The sequence below is a fragment of the Eschrichtius robustus genome, chromosome 1 (genome assembly GCF_028021215.1).
Source record: "Eschrichtius robustus isolate mEscRob2 chromosome 1, mEscRob2.pri, whole genome shotgun sequence".
Taxonomy (NCBI): Eukaryota; Metazoa; Chordata; class Mammalia; order Artiodactyla; family Eschrichtiidae; genus Eschrichtius; species Eschrichtius robustus.
Window position 1 is genome coordinate 52,919,196 of NC_090824.1, and position 27,217 is coordinate 52,946,412.

Genomic DNA, 27,217 nt, shown 5'->3' on the forward strand with positions numbered 1-27,217 from the left:
AGGCCAAGGATGCTGCTAAACACCCTACGATACACTGGACAGCCTGCACACAAAAAATAACCTGGTCCAAAATGTAAATAGCGCTGCTGTTGAGAAACTCTGGCCTAGGTAAAGGCTTCCCTTATAGCCAAATTGAAAGATGCATAAAACTACACACTCATGCGTGCACACAGGCGCACACACACACAATTCCAAAAAACACTGTACATTTTGATACAATATTGATGTTAGGTTATAATCATTCTTGACATATTTCTTAGAGTTTCAGATGTTAGTAGTTCTTAACCTGACATGCATCTTTCTCTGTATCTTGGGAAAAGTCTGTCATCTGGCCCTTCTTGGGAAGTACTTATTAGAAACTTAGAGCAATGCCTCTTTTCTGTGGTCCATATTTATGAGCTCTTGTCTCCTGGGTTGTAGTGATCTCTCTCTGTGAATCTCAATTGTTCACCTAGTCAATATCTTAGACTCATTCCTGTGAACCTCCATACTCCTTTTGATAGCAAAGCTCACTTTGTTTATTGAAGTTTTTCAACGTGCTTCCTAATTTTGAAATGTAATATTCACTCCAATAGTAAGAGCTCTTTTTTAGGCTTCTAAGATGTGCTCCCTCCCCCAAGTCATCCACTGAGCCTATGGAGTCAATGAACACAGTCAGATGAGCACAATTTTGTCATGTATGGCCCTCTTGATTCCTATTCAATCTCCATGTTCCCAGTAGCTCTAGAAGATACCCTGTCAGGTTGTCCAAGACATGAAACCGGGATGATGGAGAATGAAAAAATAGATATTTATGTTGCTGTTATCAATCTTCCTAAACTTTCTCCTAATTATCCTGTGTGTGTGTGTGTGTGTGTGTGTGTGTGTGTGGTCTAAAGAGCTTATAAAATCATATTATAGCTTCTTCTTGCACTATGGGTTAAATGCTGACTTTCTTTATAGAAACTTATTTTGAAGGACTGTTTTTAGCATGGCACATTTCATTTCATTTCATACTGACTATTAATTTATTCTGAGAGAAGTAGGAAAACCTAAAAAGGGAGGCATGTAACTGATTGCAGTTGGCCTATTAATTTAGAAGTTTATTTGGTGTGAGAGCCCAGAGAAATAAATGATGTTCACTAGGATACAAAGTTTCTGGTTCAGTAATTTTTTCCTCTCACAGTAATGGAAGTCTAGACTTGGTGACCCTGTGCATTTATTTTTAGTTTTAATACATTATTGTCATACAGTACCCTCCTGCTTGCTGATTATATAATCTGGGTATATTAAAGCACTATCTTAAAAAATATAGTGTAAGATATGACTTTATTTTAACTTATTAAAGTGTAACAGAAATTGTAGACTTTATAAGTATATACCTTAATTAACTTTTACAGAGTGGACACATCTGTGTCAGCAGCACCCAGATTGAGAAGCAGAGAATTTAGAGCTCTCAGGAAGCTTCTCTCTGCCCCTCTTTCACAGCCTCACTAAAATGTGACCTCTATTCTGACTTTAAACATCCTAGATTAGTTTTGTCAGTCACCTCTTCAAGTCTTTGGCCTATTTCCCCCTTTTTGGGTTGTATCTTTCTTCTTTATGCATAGAGTTCCTTATATATTTTATATGTCACTTATTGAATATATTTATTAAAAATATTTCCTTCTACTTTGTGGCTTGCCTTCTCACAATCTTAATGCTATACTATAATGAGTAAAAGTCCTCCATTTTGATCCAGTCTGAACTATCAAAACTTTTTTAAGGAATTTAAGAAATCTTTTTAAATTCTATTTAAGAAATAGAATATTTCTTTTTCTATTTAAGAAAAATTTTCCTAACCCTAGATAATAAAAAATATACTCTTATGTTTTCTGCTAAAGTTTCATTGTGTTACCTAAATATCTGATGGGAATTCATTTGGAATTGACTTTTGTATGTGGCTTGAGGTAAGACTAAAGGTTTTTTTTTTTTTAATTTGAATATCTGGTTAAATCATTAACACCTATAAAATTGATCATTATTTCTCATTATACTGCCTTGTCACCTTTGTCATAAATCAAAGGATCAAATACACGTGGGTCTGTTTCTCGACCCATTTCTTTTCTATTTGTCTTTGTTTATCCCTATGCTAATACTACTATGTCTTAATTACTATAAAATTGTATTAAATCTGGTAATGCAAGGATTCTGGCTCTTTTCTTTTTCAAGATTGCCTTGGTTAGTCTTGGCCCCATGTGTTTCTATATATATTTTATAAGCAGTTTATCAATTTCTACTTCACCCCTTTCCCCTAAAAAAACAAAAAACAAAAAAACCTGAAATTTTTATTTGGACTGAATTGAATCTGCAAATCTTCCAATTATTGACATTTTGTATCCCTCCATTTATTTGTCTTCTTTAATTTCTTTCACTACAGTTTGTGTTTTTCAAAGGAGTGATCTTAAACATCTTTTGTTAGATTCATTCTGAGTAGTTGAGAATTTTGTTGTTCTTTTTCTTGGCATTGTAAACAGTATCATTTTAAAAGTTTTATTTCCTATTTATTTTGTGCTGATGTATGGCAATGCATATGATTTTGTATATCAACCTTGTATTACTTAACCTTGCTAAATTCACTTATTGATTATAATAATTTGTCTTAGAGTCTTTTGAATTTTCTATGTACACAATCATGTTGGCTTCAAATAATGAAAAATATAGTTATTTTTTTTACATATTTTATATCTGCTTCTTGATTTGTTTTATTGCCAAAGATGTCCAAATTACATGTTTAATAGATGTAGAATATCTTGTATCCTTCTCCTTTTTCCAATCCCAAAGGGAAAGTTTTAAGTATTATACCATTAAATACAATGCTTACTGCTGGCATTTTAATGATACTCTTCTTTCATAACTAGCTAAGAACTGTTAATGAGTGCTAAATGTCATAACATAATGGAATTATGCTTTAAAATGCAAGAAAAGAAGAATAGGGGAACAAGGACATGTGGAACATATAGAAATTAGACCTTAAGCAGGAGAAAGAAAATAATGAAAGAGAGCATATGTCAATGAAATATACAAAAACAACAGAGAGACTTAATCCAAAAATGCGTTCTTTGATAACATTAACAAAGTTGATGAATTCCTAAAAGGACTGATTAAAAAAAAGCAATAGATAAAATATAAAATACTAACATCAGGAATGAAAGAAGTATCATTACTACAGAATTTACAAACTTAAAAGGACAGTGAAGGGGTTTTATGAGCAACTTCATGCAAATATATTTAATGAGTAAAATGGACACATTTATTGAAAAACACAATTCATCAAAACTAACATAAGAAAAAACTTTAAAGATGAATGCCTTAATATTCATTAAAGAAATTGAATTCATCATTTCAAAATTTCCAAAAAAGACAACATGTTCAGATGACTTCACTAGTGAACTCTGTCAAACCTATAGGAATAAACAGTGACAATCCTACACACACAAGCAAAATTCATAAAATCAAAGAGAAGCAGAAACTCCAATTCGTATTACAAAGTCACCATAACCTTAGTAGTAAAAGAAGATGCTAATATATTACAAGAAATGAAAATTTAATACCAATATCCTTCATAATCTTAGACACAAAAATCCTAACAAATGTTATCAAATCAATTCCACTAATATTTAAAGAGGATAATACAAAATTATCAAGTGGACTGTATCCAAAAAATGTGTTGGTTTAACACTCAAATAGCAATTAATGTAATCACTGCATTACCAGATTAAAAGAAAAATAATATTAATATTTCAATTAATACAGAGAAAAAAATAGTTAACATTTAACATCACTTTTAGAAATAGAAGGGAAGAGTCAATCTGATAAAACACAACTACAAAAACCTACTAAGATAATACTTAATAGTAAAATATTGAATGCTTTCCTTCCCAAGACTGGCAATAAGAGAATGATGTCCTTTCTCACCACATCTATTCAGCGTTATACCTCCTGCAGTTTTCACCAGTGAAATAAGACAGGAAAAAGAAAACCCTGTGGATTATAAAGGAAGAAGTAAAACTCTAATTATTCTCTGATGACATATTCTTAATGAATCTATGAAAAACAAAACTTGCCATAAAATATGGATAAATTGAATTTTATAAAAATTAAAAACTTTTGTCCATCAAAAGAAACTATTAATAAAATAGACCAGAGATGGGAAGAAAATACCTTCATCACATATATATATGATAAATAGCTTATATCCTGATTATATCAGTAACTCTTGCAACTCAGTAATAAAACAATAAACAAACCAGTTTTTTAAAATAGGGAAAATATTTATACAGACACTGATAAACGAATGGCTAATAAGCACACAGAAAAATGCTCAACATCACTGTTCATCAGGAAAATGCAAATTAAAACCACAATTAAGTACCACAAGACTCCACTAGAATGGATTCATGAAAATGATTTACTTCACCAAAAGTTGTAGGGGATGTGGGGCACCCGGCACTCATAAACTGCCAGTGGGAGCATAAAGGAGTCAGTCCTTCTTGAATACTGTCTAGCAGTTTTTAGCAAGTTAAACATAATTTACCTTATGACCAAGGAATTCTTTTCCTAGGTATTTTTCAAAGAGAAATTTAAATTATATACCCCAAAATCCTTGTATAATACTGTATAACATCTTTTTCATATTAGCGAAAATATGGAAGCAGTCCCATCACCTTTAAAACAGATAGAAAATAATCTGTGATATATTCATATGGTTGAATACTATTAAGCAATAAAATCGAACAAGTACAGTAATGATACTTGAAACAATAGAATGAATCATAACAACTATACGCTTAGTAAAATAAATCAGATGTACAAAAGTACATACTGTATGATTTCATGTATATGAAGTCTAGATTAGACAAAAATATTCTTTATTAATGGAAATTATATCAGTGGTTGCTTCTTGGGAAGGACTCATTCACTAAGATGGGACTTGGAAGAACTTTATGCGATGATAAAAATTTCCTGCATCATAGAGATGTGGGTTTCACAATGGTCTAGATCTGTTCAAACTGATCAAATGATACATTTAAGATATTAGTATTTTTGCCACAGAGCAGCTAAGCCCATGTGCCACAACTACTGAGCCTGCACTCTAGAGCCCGCGTGCCACAACTACTGAAGCCCACGTGCCTAGAGCCCGTGCTCCGCAACAAGAGAAGCCACCGCAATGAGAAGCCCACTCACTGCAACAAAGAGTAGCCCCCGCTTGCCACAACTAGAGAAAAGCCCGTGCGCAGCAACGAAGACCCAATGCAGCCAAAACTAAATTAATTAATTAATTAATTAATTAATTGCTTTAAAAAAGATATTAGTGTTTTGCCGTATGTAAATTATACTTCACTACCAAAAAAAGGTAATAAAAAAACCAAATCCATAAACATTTCTTCTTTTTCGCTATCTTAAGTTTATGTAAAAGCAGTGTAACTTTAATTGTTTAGAAAAGAATTTTCAGGAGAAGCCACCATCTGGGATTATAGATTGCTTTGTACAAAGATTTTCAGTTATAGAGTGAATTTCTTTAATAAATACAGAACTATTAAAATTTCTATCTCTTCTTCAATTTTTGTTTTGTTTTTCTAGGAATCTGAATATGTTGTTTAAATTGTTGAGTGTATTGGTATAAAATTGTTATAATTACTGTAGTTATCTTTTTAATATTTTTTTGGTCCAATGATGTGCTGGTAAACCAGTTTTCTGGGGAAAAAAAAAAACAACCACTTGATTTATAGTGTTTGCCAATTCCACAGTGTATATCACCAGACCATAGCCAATTTCAAGTTGTATAGTTGGAAGATATGCACATAGTTTGTTATCTTGAGCAGGTATGAAGTAGTTCCAACATACCACTTTTGTAATCTGTAGTGAAACCATGATATTGGTAACTTATGTCTTCTTTACTTGGTTTTATTGGTTAGTTTTTCTGGAGGTCATTCAATGTTATTAGTTATTGTAAAGAATTAACTCTGAACCTTTGTGGTTTTTTAAAATTTTCCTCTGTTGTACATATGTTTTGTATTATAATAATTTTTACCCTTATTTCCTTTCTGCTATATCTGTAGATTTAAAAAGCCAGTTATTAAAAAAATGCCAATTATTTTTCCAAGATCTTAAAGCATTGATTGGATTATTGATTTTAAACTTTTAAAATGTTTGCTATATAGGCTTTTATAAATCTCCTTCTAAACATAATATTAACTTTCTCACAAGTTTTGATATGTAATATTTTTATTATCATTCAGTTTGAAATACTCTCTAATTTCCACTGTGGTTTTTTTTCCTTTGACCCAAGGGTTACTTAGAATTACATTGCTCAAGTACAAAATAAATGAGATTTTTAAATTATATTTTTGTTATTGATTCCAACTTAATTCCATTATGATCAGAGTTCATATAATGAATTACTCTTATTTTTATTTTATGACATTGTGTTGAATTTATTTTGCTCTTCTTTTTTTGAATTCTTGTAGTGGGGGCTTAGATAATTTACTTGAGACTTTTCATCATTTCTGTTGTATGCATTCAATGTTATAAATTTTCCTCTCAGCACTTCTTTAGCTGTGTCCCACAAATTTTGATATGCTCTATTTTTATTTTCATTCTGTTCAGTGTGATTTTTTTATTTCCTCGGGGACTTCCTCCTTGACCCATGGATTATTTAGAGCTATGTTTTTCAGTTTCCAAAAAGAGTTTGGAAATTTTTCTGTTATCCTTCTGTTATTGGTTTCTAGTTTGATTCTATTATGGTTGGAGAACTCATTCTGGATGACTTCATTTCTCTTAAAAATATTGAAGTTTGTTTTATAAGCAGGATATGTCTAGCTTGGTATGTTCCATGGGTACTTGAGAAGAATGTGCACTCTGCTATTTGGTATAATGTTCTACAAATGTCAGTTAGATCCTTTTGGTTGATGGAGTTCTTCAGTATCTTTACTGATTTGCTGTCTAGTAGTTCTATCAATTTTAAGGGAGGGGTGTCAAAGTCTCTAAATATAATTGTGAATTTGTCCATTTGTGCTTTCAGTTCTGTCAGTTTTTGCTTCACATATCTTGCTGCTCGTTTTTTGTTTATTTTTAGTGTATACACATTTAGAACTGCAATGTCTTTTTGGTGTCTTGACCCATTGTCAATATATAATGTCCCTCTCTGAATCTGGCAGTTTTCAGTTTCTTTGCTGTGAAGTCTATTTTATGTGATATTAATATAGCTCCTCTTTCTTACCTTTGATTGAAGTTTACATGATAAAGTTGTTTTGTTTTTTTTTTTTACTTTTACTCTACCTATATCATTATATTTGAAGTGAGTTTCTTATAGACAATGTATAGTTGAGTCATGGTTTCTTTTTTAATTCACTCTGCCAATCTATGTTTTAATTGATGTATTTTTATACCATTTACACTGAATGCAGTGATTGAAATGTTAGAGATTAAGTATGCCACTTATCTTTTGTTTTCTGTTTGTTCTCTGCTTTTTTATTTTTCTGTTTTCTTTCATCTGTCTTCCTGTGGATTATTTGAACATGAGGAACTTCTTTGTCCTGGAATATGGAGTAGATGTACTTTTCCCTCTTTGTCCCACTAAATACAACTAAATTTTTAAAGTTTCCATTTTGATTTATCTGTAGTGTTTTTGAGTATGTCTCTTTATGTAGTTCCCCAGACCCACCCCATGGCTGCTTTCTAGCAGTCTTTTTTTTTTTTTTTTTAATTTTAGATATTTTAATAGTTTTCCTAATATGTGCTTTGATGGGATTTTCTTTGTGTTTATCCTATTTGAGTTTTTCTGAGCTTTTTAAATCTATGGATTTTAGTCTGTTTCTTTGTTCCACTTCTTTTTCCTCTTCATTGATTCCATTTATACTTATATTAGACTTTTCACTGTTTCATGTGTCTTTTATGCTCTTTCCTATCTTCTCCTCCTTTTTCTCCTCCATCTGTGCTTCAGTATTTCTTATTGCCCCATCTTCTAGTTCACCAATGCTATATTTTATTGCTTCTAATCTATAGTAGAACACTTTTACTGAGTTCTCAATTTCATTTATTGTATTTTTCCATTGTAAAATTTGTTTGATTTATGGATTCCAGTTATTTGGTGAAACTTGCCATCTTTTCATTTCACTTTCCCCAGTGTTTTGTCTTATTTTGTTGAATGTTTCAATCATAACTATTTTAGTGTTTTTATCTGAGAACTCCAGTGTCTTGATCACCTGTGATTTGTTGTTATTCTTCTGTTTTACCTTGTCCTGTCTCTTGACAAGCCTTATTTTCTTATTGAATGCATATTATTCTGTATTAAAAATTGGCTCAGGATTATGTTATGTTTCTTCAGAATATTTCTTTCTTTTCTTTTCAATTTTTTTCTAGGCAGAGAGAGTGTAGTTTTATTGTCTCAGTTCAGTCAGAGATTGAGCAGATTCAAGGTTGGGTTGGTAATGCTGTGTCTCCTATTTGCCCCACTCCTAGGGCGTGGCTCTTCACAGCTTCCAGCTGAGTATCCTGGGCTATTCACTGGAGCTTTTTGCTTGGATCTTCAGCCTCCTGCTACAGGCAAATGACTTGAAAGAAAAGTGGCTGCAGTATGTTAGCTCACCTTTTTGTTTTTCCCTTCTCTGGGATTTTGACCCCTCAAGTTCAGGTTGCCTGAACTGATGTTTGATGCTTTCAAAAAGGACTTTTAATAATTTTTATTGGATTTTCTAATTTTTCTCCATGGGAGTGACGGTCAGCTACAAGTGACCCTAGTAAAGTCAGAAATAGAAGTCTGATTCAGTATACTTTTAACAGTAATGTATTTGTAGCCATAGAGACTAAATTTGTATTTGAAGAGCAATGATGATAGAACACAGAAAACTCAAACATCATGAGCAAGTAAAATAGAACATAACCAAGTAGTTTAGGTTTGTTCATTTTTCCACCGTAAATGTGATGCTTTTTAAGTTCCTACGGTTAATTGAAGCTTTTGTTACCTCTTCATTTTTGAGGAGCAAAAAATGTAATAGAATATGATAGGATTTGCAATTTGATGTATTTACATGGTAAAGGTGCTAACAGTAGCATAATTTCACAATATAATGATCATCAGCACAGAAACAATAATAGGCAAATGGCTTAATTAGCAAATAATGAAAAATTTAAATTGAGCAATAAATTCACAGTTCTTTCTTCCCTAATTGGATATGTCTTAATTGTAGGCACTGTGCAATGAAAATAATATATTATGGATGTGTATTTTTCCAGTGATAATTTAGGAACTGTTCATAGTTACTAGTCAATATGATATAGCAATTTGTGTAATTCAACCATTTTATTTAAGGAACACATCATTTCCAAAAATAAGCTCACTATGATATTCCCTTGCCAAATAAACTCTAGTGTTTTTTCTTCAAAAACACTGTGCATCCAAATTTCCTGCCTGATTTTCCTGACCATATAGAAAAAGCCCAAATGCACAAATGATATGTAAGCTTAGAGATTGCATTAATGTATGAGTAATATATTCTTTTGTTAACAAAAGTAAAATTGTTTTTGTTAAATAATATTTAAAATATTACTTGACTTAGAAATATTTCATTTTTATAGTTTTGATACTTATGTCTTTTCAGTAAGTTGTTCTGTTCTTCTGTTTCAATATCTATAGCTTAAAGGCAATATAGGACACATGACCTAGACATGAACCTTTGGAAATGTATACATGTAAGGGATACAACAATTTTTAAAAATTGAGAAAGAGTTGTTTGCAAGGTAAAATGAGAAGCAGAGACGTATGCTGTTCCAGAGGCAAAAAAAGAAAAGCAGATTTCACAAATGAAGGTAGGGTCAACAGCATCTAAGTGCAAAATGCCCAAAAGAGTTAAGGTAGACAAGGACTGAAACTTGAAAATGATGCCACTGGAGTACTGTGACACTAGAAAGGTGGATCAGAAGCCAGATATCAGCAGATTATGGGAGTAACTGGGGTTTGAGGAATAAAGATATATATTCAGTAAGGCTGGGAGAAAATAAATAATATAAAATGAGCCATATATCTCTCAAGATTTATAGAAAAATTATTTTTAAACCTATAGTCAAAAATTGTTTTCTCATTGAAGTAAAACTCATTCAAAGCCTTTGTGGAAGGAAATTAATCTGATCCTGTGTCCCAAATAAACCGGTGACTATATAAATAGAACAGACATCTCTTCAACCAGAAATCATTGAATTAAACATAAGCGCAATATAAATTATTTTTACTACTCTTAGTTTCTAGCACATTCAGCTTTGTTTTAGAATCATAGTTTATTCTGCATATGTGACGACAGAGAACAGGACCCTCCAATGCCTGAATTATGTAACTGATATGCAGTAAGTATCTGTTTAATTTAATTATACAGAGTGTTAACCTTCACCTACCTATAGCTCCTTCTTTCTATTTTATTCAGTCAGGTGGATTGCAAATAGAAATTAGGAGAAAAACCACAACTGACCCAAATAACGTAGTACATTGGTAGCATTTTTTTGTCAACACTGCCTAAAACTACTTATTATCAGCATTAATACTGACATTTGAATTCAGTAAATATTTTCTATAGTAAAACTAAGGGACAGATAATTTGGCTGTCCTTATCACTAAGCTTTATTATCAAATTTAAAATACTGCTACCATAAATTATCTATATTTTTCATGTTTGATTTGCCTGCATTCCAATATTATTTTGTGCCAGTTTCTACCTCAAGCAATGTTCACAATGAAGGTATACTTAATAAAAACATAATTCCATGCTGAGCTTCTCTGCTTTCTAAAAGGTTGTGGTAATGAAATTTCATTATTGCTTAAATTTTTCTCTATATAGCAAACAGAAACATTATAATCAAGGCGAGAATTAAATGTGGCTTAGTTCTTTGGAGCAATTAGTAGTTTGTGCATCTCTCAATCTATTAATGACACATTATCAACACAATTTTTCCATCATGTATTATCCTAATTAGTACCCTCCTTCAATGGGTAAAAAATCACCCAAACAATGTACAAATTATAGAGAGTCCTTCATTAAGGAAGATTTATGTCAAGTCAAGATTATGTCAAGTTATGTCAAGATTAAGTAACTGTGTTGAAGTTCAGAAAGGTCTCTTCACGCATGCCAAATGCTGATCAAATATTAGTGACTGCCCATAGTACAATGTCCTGAATGATTTCGATATGTTATGCAGCCTGGATAGGAAGGACTAATGTATGATAGGAAGGATTAATGTATGATAATGGCTATAGACCTATGAAGAAGTAGGAAAGCAAATGTCACATATTTGACATGCCGAGTAGTCAACATAATTTTTTTCAAAAATTTACTTTTAAAAGATTATCTCCGTCATGAAAAATATGTGAGAGAAGTCATCTAAGGTTTTCTCTTAATAATTTCCCCTCAAATTTGAGAAGGAACAAACAGTTATATAGGTTGGGCTGTACTAACATCTAAATTGGATTTATATTTTAAACATTTGATACAGATGTTTCATTTTATATGTTGTTATTCTAAGGAGTTTATGTCATCAAGACTCTGAGCTAATTTAGGGTAAGCTTCTACTTAGCAGTGATTTTTAAGCTCCACAGTTTTTATGGGAGGCTGTCTTGGCTTAGCTGATTGTTGAAGCATCTGGCTCTGTAGTTGACTGTCAGTATAGATTGGTTGCCCTGTGGTTACTTGTCAGGGATTATGACCACAAATTTATTGCTGCTCAGTATCTTTCAGAATCTTGATTAAGAATATCAAATATATGGAGGAGTTCAGGTAGGCTGTTTTTCAACTCTTCCTTTAGGTCAGTAGTTTTCATCTCGATGCATGAATCAGAATCCGTGGTGTAGCCTACAAATGCAGATCCCCAAACTCTACCCTAAAGTAGCTTACTTGGAGTCACTGGGGTATGTGACTCAGACATTGTGATTCTGATGCTTACTTTTAGTTAAGAACCCACTGGCTCAGTGCTCTAGAATCAGTCCCTAATGTGACATATCATAGAGTATTGCCTCAACCCACACATATTAGAATCCTCCTTGCTGAATTCCCCTTGGTTTGATGTTTTAAGCCTATACGGAGCAATTTTTTAAAAAGAAATAGCCTTCCAAAGTTGTTCCCTATTTGTCGTAAGAAACTGTTCAAAGATATTGTTCATTACTCTATCCTGTACTCTTCTTCTGAGGAGCATAGGAATGGTTGTACTTCTCTTGTACAACTGTTTTGTTTTTATTCTAAAGATACTGCCAGTTTTATAATTGGCTATGTTTTCCTCATTATTTTGGCTGCTATAATGTTTAGTATATAATCTCTGTCTTGCCGTGATTGAATAACTACATAGAGGTTTATTGTATTTATTTTTCATATCAGCTTCACTCTGGCTCTGTCTTATTTTCCTAACTTGAGTTAATCATTGCTTCCTTGTTTCTTGTTTTTACTGCAAGATGTAGTATATTAACAATAAATGTTGTAAGTCCCTTAGATCCTTCTTAGAATATGGCAAGGTATAAATAAGTAAGCAGCAACCTCTAAATTATGTTAAGTCCCACTATGTAGAGAGTGCAAAGTGATAATTACACATATACAGCAACCATACCAACTCAAAAGAACACAACTAAGAATTGAGATACAACAAAAGAAAACCCCAAAATAACAGAAAATATAACTATGGAAAGAAAGAGCACAACTGCATGCAATAAACCTCACATATATCTTTGGTAAAAGAGATGAAGTAACAAATTAGGAGAGGAATAAAAGTTGTTGCACTAACGTTTCTATGCTGATAGTGGAAATAAGAGTTGATAGTCATCAATAAAGAAAATAAGAGACCAAAAAGAAACTGACACAGACTAAAAATACATACCTGTCTGTAGCCTTTAGTAAAGAAAAAAAGTAATTCTGTCATAATTAGTAGTACTTAGTGTCTAACAATGAGTTAAGTAAAGTAAATTGCTGATGATAGCCCTCAAATTTTCAAGAAAATGCAAAATTATGTTTCACCTCCTTTCCTAAAAAAAGCAGGGACGTATGTAATATATTTTAAAGTAAATGCTTTTAAAAAGCTTAATGTTTTAAAGTTGTGGCCCTAAGATGATGTATTTTCAACAGAAAAACCTTTTTGTAAATCCAAAATGTTTTCTCTGAGTTTCCAACTGGATGAGTTTTAAGTTTGCTGTAAGAAAATGTTTATTTTTTTAAAAGGAAAGAAAAAAGAAAGTAGAATTGTGCAGGATGTTCAGGTAAGGAAATATTTTCCAGATCAGCTAAATTCAAATTAATCCTTTATTTTGTTATCATGTAATGAAACAAAACATATGAGGCTAATGTATTGCTCCATCACCTAGGTCAAAGGAGTGGATTCAGGAGAATAAATTTTGAGAGAATCTTTAGAATAACAGCTTCATAAAATTCTCATTGATTTGTTCCCAAATTTCATGTGGACCTCCAAATAAAGGTTCCTGGTCCATATAGTATGATCTCAAATATGTATTTCTCTTAATAGATTATATTTACAGAAAGCAAATAGTGAAAAAAAGGAGAGTCACACAGATATTTCTTAAAGTGGTGATAAAAGAAGTTTTAATTGAGGCCCATGGACTCTGAAGTGCTGCATCACATAGAAAGCTAGCAGGTGTTTGGAAATAAGCAAGTATAACTCAGTGAGGTGGGTGCAGAGGGTTTTACTAAGGTGGCATCTGTGCTGAGACAGAAACTATGGATGGAAAAGCAAGTTGTGAAGTGATAGTGTAGACGGAGAAGAGAAAAGAGGAGCACAGATTCAGGACAAAGGAAGCGGAAATAGAGTCCGTCTGACAGCTAGAAACAAATGGTCAACCGTTAAAAGTTGTGCTACTGGTGGGAATCAAATCTAATTGGAAGAGGTTAAAGGTGAGTGGTTTATATCTTAATGTTTTGACAGTGAGAAAACAAAAGAGAGTGAATAAGAAGTAACTCCCATGAGATAAAAAAAGTTGAAGACAGGTTCTCTGCATTATTAGTTGTTGTTGCTTTGTTTTCTTGTAATTAATGAGGGGATTCTGATCATGTTTATAGATACAAGGGAAGGGCCTCAGGTGAGGGAGAATTTAAGAGAAAAAGAGAGGAGAAAATTGAAGGTGTGCGATATTCCATACAGAGCTGGGGCTGAGATCAGGAGCACAGTTTAAGACGTTAGCCCTGAAAGGAGGACCAAACTTGTATCCTCAGAGACCGGAGGAGAATGGATGTGAATGGTTGAAATCACAGAGAAATACAATTTGTGGAATCATGAGAGGATTTGCTAGAGTTAGAGAAAGCTGAACTAGACCCAATTATTGGTACAGTAAAAATCTTTCTGAAATGACCTCTCAGCATCTTCAATCCCCTGTATTCCCTTTCCTCCCTAACTCTCAGGCTTTCCCTGCCTCCTTCATGTTAACTAACTTTTTTTTTTTAAGTGTTCCCTTCCGTAATACCTAGTACAATGAATCTTTGTCTTTATTGCTCTGTATATAAAATTATTTATTTCTATGCTTTTCTCCACCACTAGCCTCTTCATCTTTGCACTGTTTTGGCAGCAAGCAGAGCAATAGATGTGTTGTGAGTGCTCAGGTGACACTGAATAGGAAGCAGCTGACATCTACCATTTGCTTACTCAGTGGCGGTATCAGCATACTCAGAGCTTCATGGATTAATTTTATTATCATCTCCGTTTTACAGATTTGGGAGACTGAGTAAATTACACAAGGTCACACAGCTAATAAAAGATGAAATCATGTTGAAACCTAGACAGTCTGACCTCAGAATACTTACTCTTCATTGTTACCTACATTGACTCTCTGAGAAGCCATTGACTCTCAGAAGAAAGTTGGCGGGCTATCAATCTCTCAGTCACAAATTATGAACATAATCATTTTTTAGATATTCCTACATGATATTTGGTTACATTCTTAATACTTCAAGAGTTATAATTTCTTAGGTAAAGAAGAGGAAGTTACTTTATATTGGCCACTGTTAACATCTTTGTCATTTTGTGAAGAAACCTAAAAATAATAAGTGCTTTTGTGAACCTTTCCTCAGGCTTTGGCTATGTGGAAAGGACGTAGTTACATGTTAAGCTGTGTGAGGTCAATTTAGACCCTGTTGTTATTGATACTTGCAGGAGCTGTTCACGTGTCATAATCAGGGTAAACAATTTCTTGAGGGCCTTACAAAGAAAAAAGATATGCTGTGGCCACTTTTAGCATGCACTTTAATAACTCAGTAATCCTCTGGCTGAGCTGATGGCATGTCTCCTTCTCTTCTGTCTCTGCATTTCTGGAGGATGGATGGACAGTTGTTTTCTTTGGGCGCACCACGTGTCTTGCAGGATCTTAGTTCCCCGACCAGAGATTGAACCCAGGGCCCTGGCAGTGAAAGTGCTGAGTCCTAACCACCGGACTGACGGGGAACTCTCAAGGATAATTGTTTTCTAAGACAGTGGTTCTCAAACTTGAGAGTACATCGGAATCACCCAGTGAACCCTTTAGATGTGGATGGCTGGGTCCTACCCCAAGAAGTATAGTTTTGCTGTGGAGGGGCACCCAACAGACCAGCTGTTGCTATTGGTCTAGGATCCACACTTCAAATACTAATGCTCTAAACTGTAGATGTCATAGTTTTAGTTTCAAATAGTAGGCATACCTTTAATATATTACTAGCCTTATTATCTAATCATTTCCTTGAAGAATGAGTTAAGAGCAATTCTTCCAACACAGAAGTCATTGTTTCTGGTAAATGTGTCCTAACACTGAACTGGCTTATATCCAACAATTCTCTAAGTAATGCAAACAGTTGATTTGATCTGGGAGATATATTGTGAAACCATTTTTTTCTTAAAGTACTCAGCATTTTTTACGTCTTAAAGTTGTATTTTCATTGGATTTCAGTACCATGTGGACCTTTGTCTTGTTCCTGTCCATAGGTATCCCACTATCCATCTCTTTATAGAACTTGCATCCTAGTTTGGCTTTTCTCCTTTCTAAGAGTATGTGAATCTTACATCTATGTCAGTTAACACTTAAAGCAGATATTTCCATATAACCCTCAATATATAACATCTGCAATACCACACTCCCACCATGACCACCAATGATAACCTCCCTGGGTCATTCTTATAGACTATAAACCTGTATTCGCTACTGCTTAATACTCACTGAAACACTATCTTTCGATTTATCTTTGAATTGAGCCTGAACACCTGTGCACCTGGACCATACTCCTTTGTTCCAGTATAAATTGATGTAATTAACAATCCTGTAATTGAGGGACAGATTGACAACTAGTTCTGTAAATTACATTGTTATGATCATCATAAGGATGTGGTTAAAATGCTGCTTGTTGTGTGTCTCATTTATGCAGGTTCAGGAGATAAATTCTACTCAGATCTCTGGACCAAGAATATTTTTTGTCTGTTGTTTGTTTGTTAGGAGTTGGGATATTTTGAACTCACAGATACTATGAAACATGAAATTAGTATTTCCCTCTTTTTTATTCCTGTAAAGATCAGAGCCAATTTATGGCCCAGCTACCAACTTTACAGGATATGAAAACATTTCTATACCACCGTCATTTTGACCTTATCTCATCTGCTTATTTGCCAGAATTTTCTCATTAAAAAGAGAAAAGGAAAACTATAACATATATTTCTAAAATCTGCTTTAAAGACTTCTAGAGCAAGGTAGGGTGTTCTTTTTAAAAGGGAAATATTACACATTTCTCTTTATAATATACATATTAAAGGTATTTAGTTTTAGAGTCAGTCTCTTCACACTTCATTTTAGCAGTCCTGTCATCTTTTGGTTAACCCACAAACCCAGAGTCTTGTCCTGTGGCCTATTATCAGAAATTCTAGACCCACAGGGCATTAAAGATTAAATAGGGCTTACCACATTGGAGGAAACATAGCTTTATAAAGGGATTAAATTAACCTCCTTAACTCTCAAATACACTTGTACTCATGCAACATTTCATCTTTGAACAACATACTACAACGTGTGTGTGTGGTGTGACCGTAAGCGTTATTTTCTTTAGTATTTGAAACTTTGTAGCAGTGAATTTCCTAGAGTTATTCAGTTTTCATCTATTTCAATAATGCACAAGACTATAATGTAAAAGACCATAATGATGTAAAAGAAAAATTACATCAGACACGTGATAAAACAGCAAAGAAGACTGTTGCAAAAGGAGTCACGACTCTTGCACTAGAGGAGAGAGATTAAATGTAACTCTGCTGAAACAAAAGACGGAGAATTTTTTTTTTTTTTTAAACATCTTTATTGAAGTATAATTGCCTTACAATGGTGTGTTAGCTTCTGCTTTATAACAAAGTGAATCAGTTATACATATACAATATGTTCCCATTTCTCTTCCCTCTTGCATCTCCCTCCCTCCCACCCTCCCCATCCCACCCCTCTAGGTGGTCACAAAGCACCGAGCTGATCTCCCTGTGCTATGCGGCTGCTTCCCACTAGTTATCTATTTTACATTTGGTAGTGTATATATGTCCATGACACTCTCTTACCCTGTCACATCTCACCCCACTCCCTCCCCATATCATAGGACGGAGAATTTTTAAATACTAGGATGAGCTAATGGAAAAGTACTAGAAGACATTAGGGGAGGTTGGTGAATGTGATTAAGCTGTCTGTGCTTGCTAAGTGGTCTTTTCAAACTTAGGTTCCTACCCTCCTATAGAAACTGGGATTAGAAGTACTATCTCTTCTGATGATTACAGGCATACCTCATTTTATTGCACTTCACTCTATTTTGCTTTGCAGATATTGTGTTTTTTTTAACAAATTGAAGGTTTGCGGCAATGCCGCATTAAACAAGTCTATTGGGGCCATTTTTTCAACAGCATTTGCTCACTTTGTGTCTCTGTATCACATTTTTGTAATTCTCATAATATTTCAAACTTTTTCATTATTGTTATATTTGTTTGGTTATCCGTGACGTTACCATTGCATGGACTTGCTGAATGTTAGGACTTGCTGAAGGCTCGGATGATGATTAGCGTTTTTTAGCAATGAAGTATTCTTTAATTAAGGTATGTACGTTGCTTTTTTTAGACATAATGCTAAATTGTGCACTTAATAGACTACAGTATAGTGTAAACATAACTTTTATATGCACTGAGAAACTAAAAAATTTGTGTCAGTTTATTTGAATATTTGCTTTATTGCGGTGATATGAAACTGAACCCGCAGTATCTCTGAGGTATGCCAGTACATTTTAGACGGATGGCTCCTGGGTCCTTAAGAAAACAATTTCTGGCTTGTAAAAGATTTACATCTCAAAGAGGCAGAGAAGGAGTCTACAATTGAAAATTTTCTAAAGTTAAATGCTCTAAGAAAAGGGAGACCAGGGGCCTAGAGTCAGGAAGAAACCTGTCTAATGTTTAGTCACACTGATGGGAATGTTTAGTTGGTTTTTGTCATTGGTATTGACACTTGAGCTCCTTTCAAAATATAATAAGATAGTTAAGATAATTTTTATAAATTCCTAGTGAGTACAGATATTTTTCATTTGGTTGTTCAACATACCTAGGTTATTTTCCTTGCTCTTTAATATTAAAAATGAAATAATATATTCAAATGATTAAATCATTATTTTAATTTAAATTGAATATGTTGCAATCTTTTGTGTGTCAAGAAACAAAACAAACAATGATCACATGTCCCTAAACTTGCGCAGCAAATTGGGAGGTAGAAGATTAAGTAAAAACTCTGTGATCTGCAATTATGACAAAATAATTTATAAAAATCCTTTCTTTCTCAACAAAGACTGACTTTACAACTACTGTTTGAATGATGAAATTCAAATGAAGTAGGGAGGGCTTCCCTGGTGGCGCAGTGGTTGAGAATCTGCCTGCCAATGCAGGGAACACGGGTTCGAGCCCTGGTCTGGGAAGATCCCACATGCCGCGGAGCAACTGGGCCCGTGAGCCACAACTACTGAGCCTGCGCGTCTGGAGCCTGCGCGTCTGGAGCCTGTGCTCCGCAACAAGAGAGGCCGCGATAGTGAGAAGCCCGCGCACCGCGATGAAGAGTGGCCCCCGCTTGCCACAACTAGAGAAAGCCCTCGCACAGAAACGAAGACCCAACACAGCCCTAAATAAATAAATAAATAAATAAATAAAAAAAACAAATGAAGTAGGGAACTAGGAAGTGTGTCGTGACAATTGTGATGCAAATGTGCAAAGTCAAACTAATTTATTTCCTTAAATATTACATTTTCCTAGTCATAGAAGTCTGTAGAAAGAATTTTCAAGAAGGAAGAAAGAATCAGTAATGGAAAGTGATATGAAGTGCAAAATGCAAGTGATATAAACATGGAGAAGAACTGGAAAATATCTTTGTGTTAACTGAGTAAGAGGTTATTGCTAACCTTTGAGACTTCAGTGTCAGAATAGCACCAGTGAAAACCAGGGTGTGAACTGTCAAATTGGATGAGTGCATAGTGACACAAGGAGGCAATTGGTGTTTCACTATTTTTTTTAAGAAAAATGCTACAAATAATTTGCAGGATTATTAGGGTTAAGGAATGTCTTCTAAGTTTAGATGTGACCTAAACAACTTTCTACTCTGAAATTAAATAGCATATGAAAGAGAAAATATTGAAACTTCAAAAGAAAGTGGATAACCAAAAGAATGCATGGCATCAGGGTACAGGGAGAGAGGTTGGCAGATGGGCAGGATCATTTTGGAAAGGAGAAAGTCCACAGCTTTTGAGACAGAAAATAAGGAAAGCAAAAAAAGTAAAGAACAATTTTTAGTTTGTTAGTCTCATTATTTTCATCCAGTTTTCACTACTACATGATCAATTCCGTAAATATTAAGGATGTACTATTTTCAAAAAGACTTCAGAAGAACTATGTTTAGCACAGGCTTTTCTAAGCTGCAGTTCATGTTATAGCTGTTTCTAGTCCTAAGTCTTTAAAAACTAATAAAAAATATAACTCATCCTGGACTCGTTCTTCTTCTCATAGTGAAGGGATATATTTAATTTGATAGAAAAGGTGAGCTCAAAATACCTACTGATTTTTAATGACATAAGATGCGTAAATTGTGCTGATTAATATTCTCCTATTCAAGTAACTAGTGCTAAGACATACTATGTCAAATACCATTTACATAGTAGCCATCCTATGAAAATGTTTGTTTCTATTTATGACATTATATGGACACTTAGATAATTTATAGCTAATATATATTTGCTCCTTACTTAAGATAAGGCTGAAATAAGAATGGTAAAATAATAATGATGATAGTAATAATATGAATTTAGTCTACTTTTTCATCTCTCAAGGAAGGGCTTACATCAAAAAGCAAAATTTATGCCCCCCTAAAAGATTTTTTCTTCCTTTCATTTCTACTCAAAATACTTACCTGCGGTTATTCTATTAAGCAAGGACATTAAAAGACAAAAATTCAACCATACTTTGCTTGACCATTTTGAATGATTAACTGCAGTAATTAGCTTTGAGTAAATTCACAAAATAAATAGAGCCTTGATACTTGACAGTTAAACAGAACCCCACCTTCCTTTCAGCATTTAATTCTGCATTCAAATTATCAGGGGTGCTATTTTAAACTACTTTTAGGAAATGGGTGTAATGAGTTTTTGGTTCTTGCATTATTAATGAACTTTCATTCAGACTATAGGTTGGCGATTGGTGTTGTTAGATAAAGGGAAGTGAGTATAAGAATGCTGAACAGTATATAAGAAAAAAAAAGAACTTCCTCCTCCTATCCATCTTCTAGAAGTTTTAATACTTCTCATAATAACACTTTAAATACTTTTTTATAACAACATAAAATATAAATAAATAAATATTATTATTATTTCCTCAAGCATCTGAGCTAGATTAAGTCTTTCTAGCTTATATCAATAATTGCAAATTATACAGATGCTAATACATTTAATTCCTTTTTCATGCTATTTGCATATTTCAAAATGTGCATTTCCAAGATAGGAACAAACTGTTAATTCAGTTTTAAGAAATCCTGGTTGTTTGGGAAAGGAAGGAGCCACACTGCTGTTAGTGCCGATAGCTTTATTAGATGGCTCTGAAGTATGTTTTATAAATTCATTGTGCCATTAGACATTTCCCCTGTCCTTTAGTTTTTTTAATTATAAATTTTATTTTCACAAGAGAGTTGTATCTTGTCTATCATTTTGTGATGCTCATAATGGAAATGACTAAAACATCAAGAATGGAGTCTAATTTTAAAGTCATTTCAATGATTTTCATCAACTAATAGATTCTCTTACTTTATTCTGTGAGATACTAGTCCCGAAAGATGTTCCACAAATAAAGGGTTTTTTGTTAAGTATTATCAGCCCCTCTAGGAATGTTGCAATGTGCATATTAGCATGTTCAAAGCTCTGAAAAGTTCTGCAGAAAAGCGAACTTTTACTTACATTACACAGTCAATCCTCAAACTGTGTTCGTTCTGCTTTCTTTTAACATGATTCCTATTAACATTTTTCTGAAACAGGTTTTGGCAAATGCTATTTTAGATAATATAACTATGTTTAGATATCAGTTTTCTTCCTTCTTCCATATTTCCTTAGAAATAATTATCAACTGAGCTCTAAAGCATGCGAACAAGCCCTTTTGCATGAAATTCAGTCTCCTTTATAAAGCAGGGATGAGTAACTGATATCTTGTTTGATAGCTGATGTCCCTGGCACATTATATAACAGGGACACAAAGCTAGCTAGTCACTAGGTATGATGGAATGATGTCTCCTGAGTTTTTCTGTACAGAATTCCCTTCCTCACATACATCCCTATGTTAATACTGTTAGTTCATCAAATATATTTTGCTCCCAAAACAAAACCCTTAAATCCTTGAAGACATCATTTTTTTTTCTTTTTTCTCTATCCTGTTTCCCCCCATGCATCTCAGAACATAAGACTACCAAACAGAAACAGAGTTAACATAGACATATCAGACTGAATGGAAACAATTAGAATCTGTAAAGTTAATGCTTTGTCAAGTTTAATTGATTTTAAAGAAAACCATTGAATACCAACTATAACAAGGAACCGGGTTCAGGATTAGGGACAAAAAAGAGAGTAAGGCATGGGCCCACTCTCCAGGTGTTCACAGTCCCCTTGAGGAGAAAGATAGGCATCTAATTATAATAGGACAGGTTATATCTATATACTATCATTTACTACCTCAAGTTGCTTTGCTGATGTAATATATTTCCAGCTCTTTATTCAGTTGGCACCCAGTACGACTAGCAAATACTTTTTTCACTCAGATATTTTTATTGTCTTTAACAGAGAATACATGAATAGAAAATCAATTTTTATTTCTCTGATTACACTATTAATTATTTCTAGATTCATTCTTCTTAGCAACATTTTGCCAGTGTTTCATGTTGACCAGAATCCTACTGAGATTGTAAGAAGTGATGTATTTGGAGATTTTTAACTAATTTATCTACTTGGAATGGTGGTCAATGGTCAGTCTGTGTCTCATCATCCTTCTGAAACAAATTCTTAGCAGAGTTTCAGAAGCTGACACCTGATATTTCTTCTCTCCAAAGAGATGCTTTGTCATTAAAATTTAAAACATTTAAAAAATGTCATTTAATTTAATGTTATTTTTGTTCCATCTACAAATTTTATTTTAATACGGACTATTATGTGCTGTATAATTCATGGAACGTCTGACAGACAATCGGTGCATTTTATCATTTTAAATCTATAGCTATAGGAAAGATACAATCTCACAGCCTCCTCTTTGTCTTTATCTGCATATTGTATTCCTGGAAGCCATGAGCCTAGACTTCTCCAAAGCCAGTGGTCTTTAGCTCAAGGATAAACTCAAGAAGTAATCTAATTTTAAATAATTGAAGTGTGCCTTAGAACTTTAGTCATTCATAGGCAAAAATCCACTTTTCTGTCTAGGGAAAGGTTCGCAGCAAGCCCCACCCAGATCTTTGCAGTGGCCTTACATTTATATACTAGTTTCATTCTATTCGCAGAACACCTTTGTAAATCTCAAAGTAGAGGGACTTTAGTGAGTGCAATTAGAATGTCCTGGCAAGTAACCTCTCAAAAGTGAATGTGAGCCAATTGCATTCAGTTCTCACAATATTATGAAAGGAGGCTATGGGTTATATTGCAGTGTTTCTAAGCTGATTATCCAGAACAGAGGCTCAGCTTGATGCCAGTTCTTTACATGCATTGCCAGACTAAACAAGTACCTTTTGAGGTTCATCCATCACAATGTACGATACATTAGGCTAAATCTAATGTTATCTCAGGCTGGTGTTACGGGATTTTCTATATTCAGGCTAAGAAATTGCATTTGGGGAAAGGGATTTCTCCTCTCTTTTTCCATAGAATTTCTTTAGTTCTATAGAGTCTTGTTATGCCTGTTGGACCCCCGTTATACTCTGGTACTAATTGCAGATTGATTTTAAGTATTTGAAATCTTAACTGGTAGCAGGAAATGACTTTAACATTGCATGAACTACTATAAATTGTTCACTGAAAAGAGTGTTTAATTATAAACGAAGAAACCTGCTTCCCCGTTGATTAACTATATTAAACACTTCATATTTTCAAACCTCTACACTATTGTTAATAAGCTATTTCTCACAATGGGTCTCAGAGGGAGCGTAATACTATCACCTCCTATTTTTATAAATGATGCAATTGACCCATAAAAATTAGATTGCCCATATCGGACCACATAGAAATGAAAAACTAGAATTGGGTTTCAAGTTCGTAATGCACCTGTGCCTAGTTAACAGAGCTATGCTCTTAGTTTTCTGAGCAGCCAAAATAAATTAGAAAATTAAGTAAATTTAACTGTCAGATGGCTACACACACACACACACACACACACACACACACACACACACTTTTTTTTTTCCTTAGAACATTTCTGTTCAGTATGCAAAACCAGATATTTTGTTATGGAGTAACATAAAAGAAACTCAAAGAGATGGCTCTCCAGTCAGTTGATCCATGCTACTTATTCTGATATTCCCTACCTTTAGCTCACTTGCCAGACTGACTTGTCCCTCTCTTCCTTTTCAGAATATGTCATTTGAAAGACTAATATGATTGACTTTGGCCAAATCATAGAATTGTCTGATACTGAGATCAACAAATATTTGTGTCAATGAGTTCGTTCTTAAAAGCCCACTTGCTTATATTGCCGTCTATCAAAAATATAGTTACATATCATATTTAATTTTAGTTCTGAATTTATTATTAGATTTATAATATTTAAAATATTTTTACTTTGGATTTTAAAAGTTATTTCTCATGAATAAAACAGTCCATGATATGTAACATAGATATTGATCTCTTGTTTTTTTATCAGTGGCTTTTGAATTGTTTATTAGTTTAAATCTAATTTGTCTGATGAACTTGCAGTTCTCTCAACATCAGTATCACTTTAATATGTCACTGTACAGAGAAAAAAGCTAGAAAACAATACCTGCCTAGTCAATAAATTTTAATCACTGAAACATCAGAGTTTTTTGTCATATTTGTATATGACAACCAACATATAACTTAGGAGTGGAATTTATCCTAAATGTACCCCCATATGAAACTATTACACATATATATATAAAATTTTTATCTTTGAAAAGTATGAATCGTCTGTTTAACTTTTTTTTAGCTTTATTATTTCTCTATAGAAACAGGATAAGGAAAATTCTTACCAAATGAAAGGAAACTTTCATTTAAATGTTATGAATGCTAACAAAAGTAAATGCTCCTTGACATACTGTTTTTTTAGGTCTGTTAAATAAAGTAAAGGACATTCTATGATCTTATAATTTGCTTTGTGCTACAGAAATTTAATTGCATTTGAATTATATGTGCACAGTATATTATACTAAATATATAGCCAGATATGGACATTTTCAGCACATTTCCTTTTCTAGATATAAAGTCATATATTTCAGCACCCTATTAAAATATAAATATATGACTCTACATAATAGAATGCCATAATTTCTCCTGTTTTCACCCTAAAGTCATGTACTGATAAAGTTATGGTTGGGAATAAATAAGTTTCATAAGTTGCATTTGGAAGATGTAACAAACAACAATATAAGAATGTGATTTAAATATTTGTCTTTCGGTATTTTCATTAAGACTGAAGCTTTGTGCATTTTCTAAACAATATTTTGGAGGATTCTCCTCTGAGATTCAGACTTCTTCAAACTTATAAAACATTTCATATCTCTTTTTAGACATAGGTATCATATGCATTGGGTAGATAAACTGGACTATAAGTTATGAGTACACAATTTGCCATACATGAGGGTCAAGTTTAGTCTGTTTTGTTCATCTCATGTTATAAGGTCCTTGCCTAGTGCCTAGTCCTGAACAGGAGCCCTATAAATATTTCTTGAATAAAAAGAAAGATATAAACGTTGCTTTTGATATTCATTTCTCTCTCCTTATTAAGATGCAAACAAGAAAGCAGATGAAAATATTTGAGGTTGAAAAGTAAAGAAAATTAAAATAAATTTTTTAAGATTTAAAAATGTATTAATCTCTAGTGCATTCTTAAATAGTTCTACAGATTTCCGTGGTATTTCCTGGCCTTTATTGGACTGAGGAAAATCAAGTTAAATTCAGGAAAGTTTACCCAGAATGCAGTTAGAAGGCCTCCAATATCTGCAGGTCTTCTAAATTCACGTCACTTTTGCCAGTGTCATCATATATTTAGGTTTAATTGTAAAAGTGAATGAACAATATTTTATTCTGATAATTATGTTTCACTGCATATGCTACATTTCATCATATAGGGATGGTGATGTTAAAGGAGAGGGACATGAGTAGGATGTTGGAAAAGAGAAAGATGTGTATATGAGTATAACTGCCATAAAAAGGAACAAACTCTATTCCAAATTGAGTACACAGTATCATTCAGAGTTCAGAACTGGAGCCCTTAAGAAGCCAATAGATGCTCCCCCAGCAGCTTCTGGTAGGTATCATTACTGACACAGGTTGTGAGAACAGCACTGACCTTAGACTCAGAAAGCACTGCTGTTAGGGTACAAACACAGCATGTTTTCCAAGCCATCTGCCAAGAGGTTCTTTTGGCCATCTGCATGAAATAGCCAGCAAACAGTTTCTACTGGAGACATCTATGAATGGTGGAATAGAGCCATCATAGCAAATTTTTTGAAAAAAATGTTTCTTTCAATTCAGGTTATTTCGCTACTATTGAAAATACCTCATGAATATGAACTGACTGAATTTTTACCAAACTAGTTTTGGTCAGCATGTAGATACAACCTTAGAAGAATTTTCTTTAATATGAAATTTGTTCAATATTTGAGTTATTTGGGAAATTGTGCCATAATTAAAGTATGACATGGGTAAGGAATTGGGCTTAATGATCCGTATAATTATTTTTAACTCTAATACCTAATGACTTTATATAAGCATGTTTCATCATTTGTTCAAAATTCAATGGCAACAATGTTTAAGTATCATATATAGATTTAAAGCATTTTTTATATTACTGGAAAATATTATCCAATTTATAAAAATCAGTTTTAGAGTGTCTAAGTGACTTAGGTCTTTAGATTATTTCTAAATTACCTAAATGAGGTTTATTAATATGCACACTACTTAGAAACTGAAGAAACATATGTACATTTTACTTTATTTTGTTTTACTTTATTTCAGCCCAGAGATGACTACCTAGAGTGAATGCATCCCTAACATTATGAAAGTAACACTAATAACTTATGAAATTTTTATGTTTTAGCATTAAAAAAAGGACGATTTTGGATCACACCAGATCCTTATCACAAAGATGACAACATCCAGATTGGGCGTGAGGTGAAAATATCTTGCCAAGTAGAAGCTGTTCCTTCTGAGGAGTTAACATTTAGTTGGTTTAAAAATGGTCGTCCATTAAGAAGTTCTGAACGGATGGTTATTACGCAGACTGATCCGGATGTCTCCCCGGGAACGACAAACTTGGACATCATTGATTTAAAATTCACGGATTTTGGGACATACACATGTGTAGCATCTCTGAAGGGAGGAGGAATTTCTGATATCAGTATTGATGTTAATATATCCAGCAGCACAGGTAAGAAACATATTTATGATTCAAAAGATGTTCACATTGAGAATAATTTTCTTTTTTTACGTAAAACAAAATAGTCTTCAGCCAAGCTAAGAAC

The 27,217-nt window shown here is 33.3% G+C and overlaps 1 protein-coding gene across 1 annotated transcript in view; it reads left to right on the top strand.

The window, feature by feature from the left end:
* MDGA2 (MAM domain containing glycosylphosphatidylinositol anchor 2) overlaps positions 1-27,217 on the top strand; it is an 814,342-nt gene that overhangs the window by 573,992 nt on the left and 213,133 nt on the right. The window contains exon 7 of the mRNA XM_068545716.1: positions 26,794-27,123. Coding sequence (XP_068401817.1) covers positions 26,794-27,123 — 330 coding nt within the window. The remainder of the gene's footprint in view (positions 1-26,793; positions 27,124-27,217) is intronic.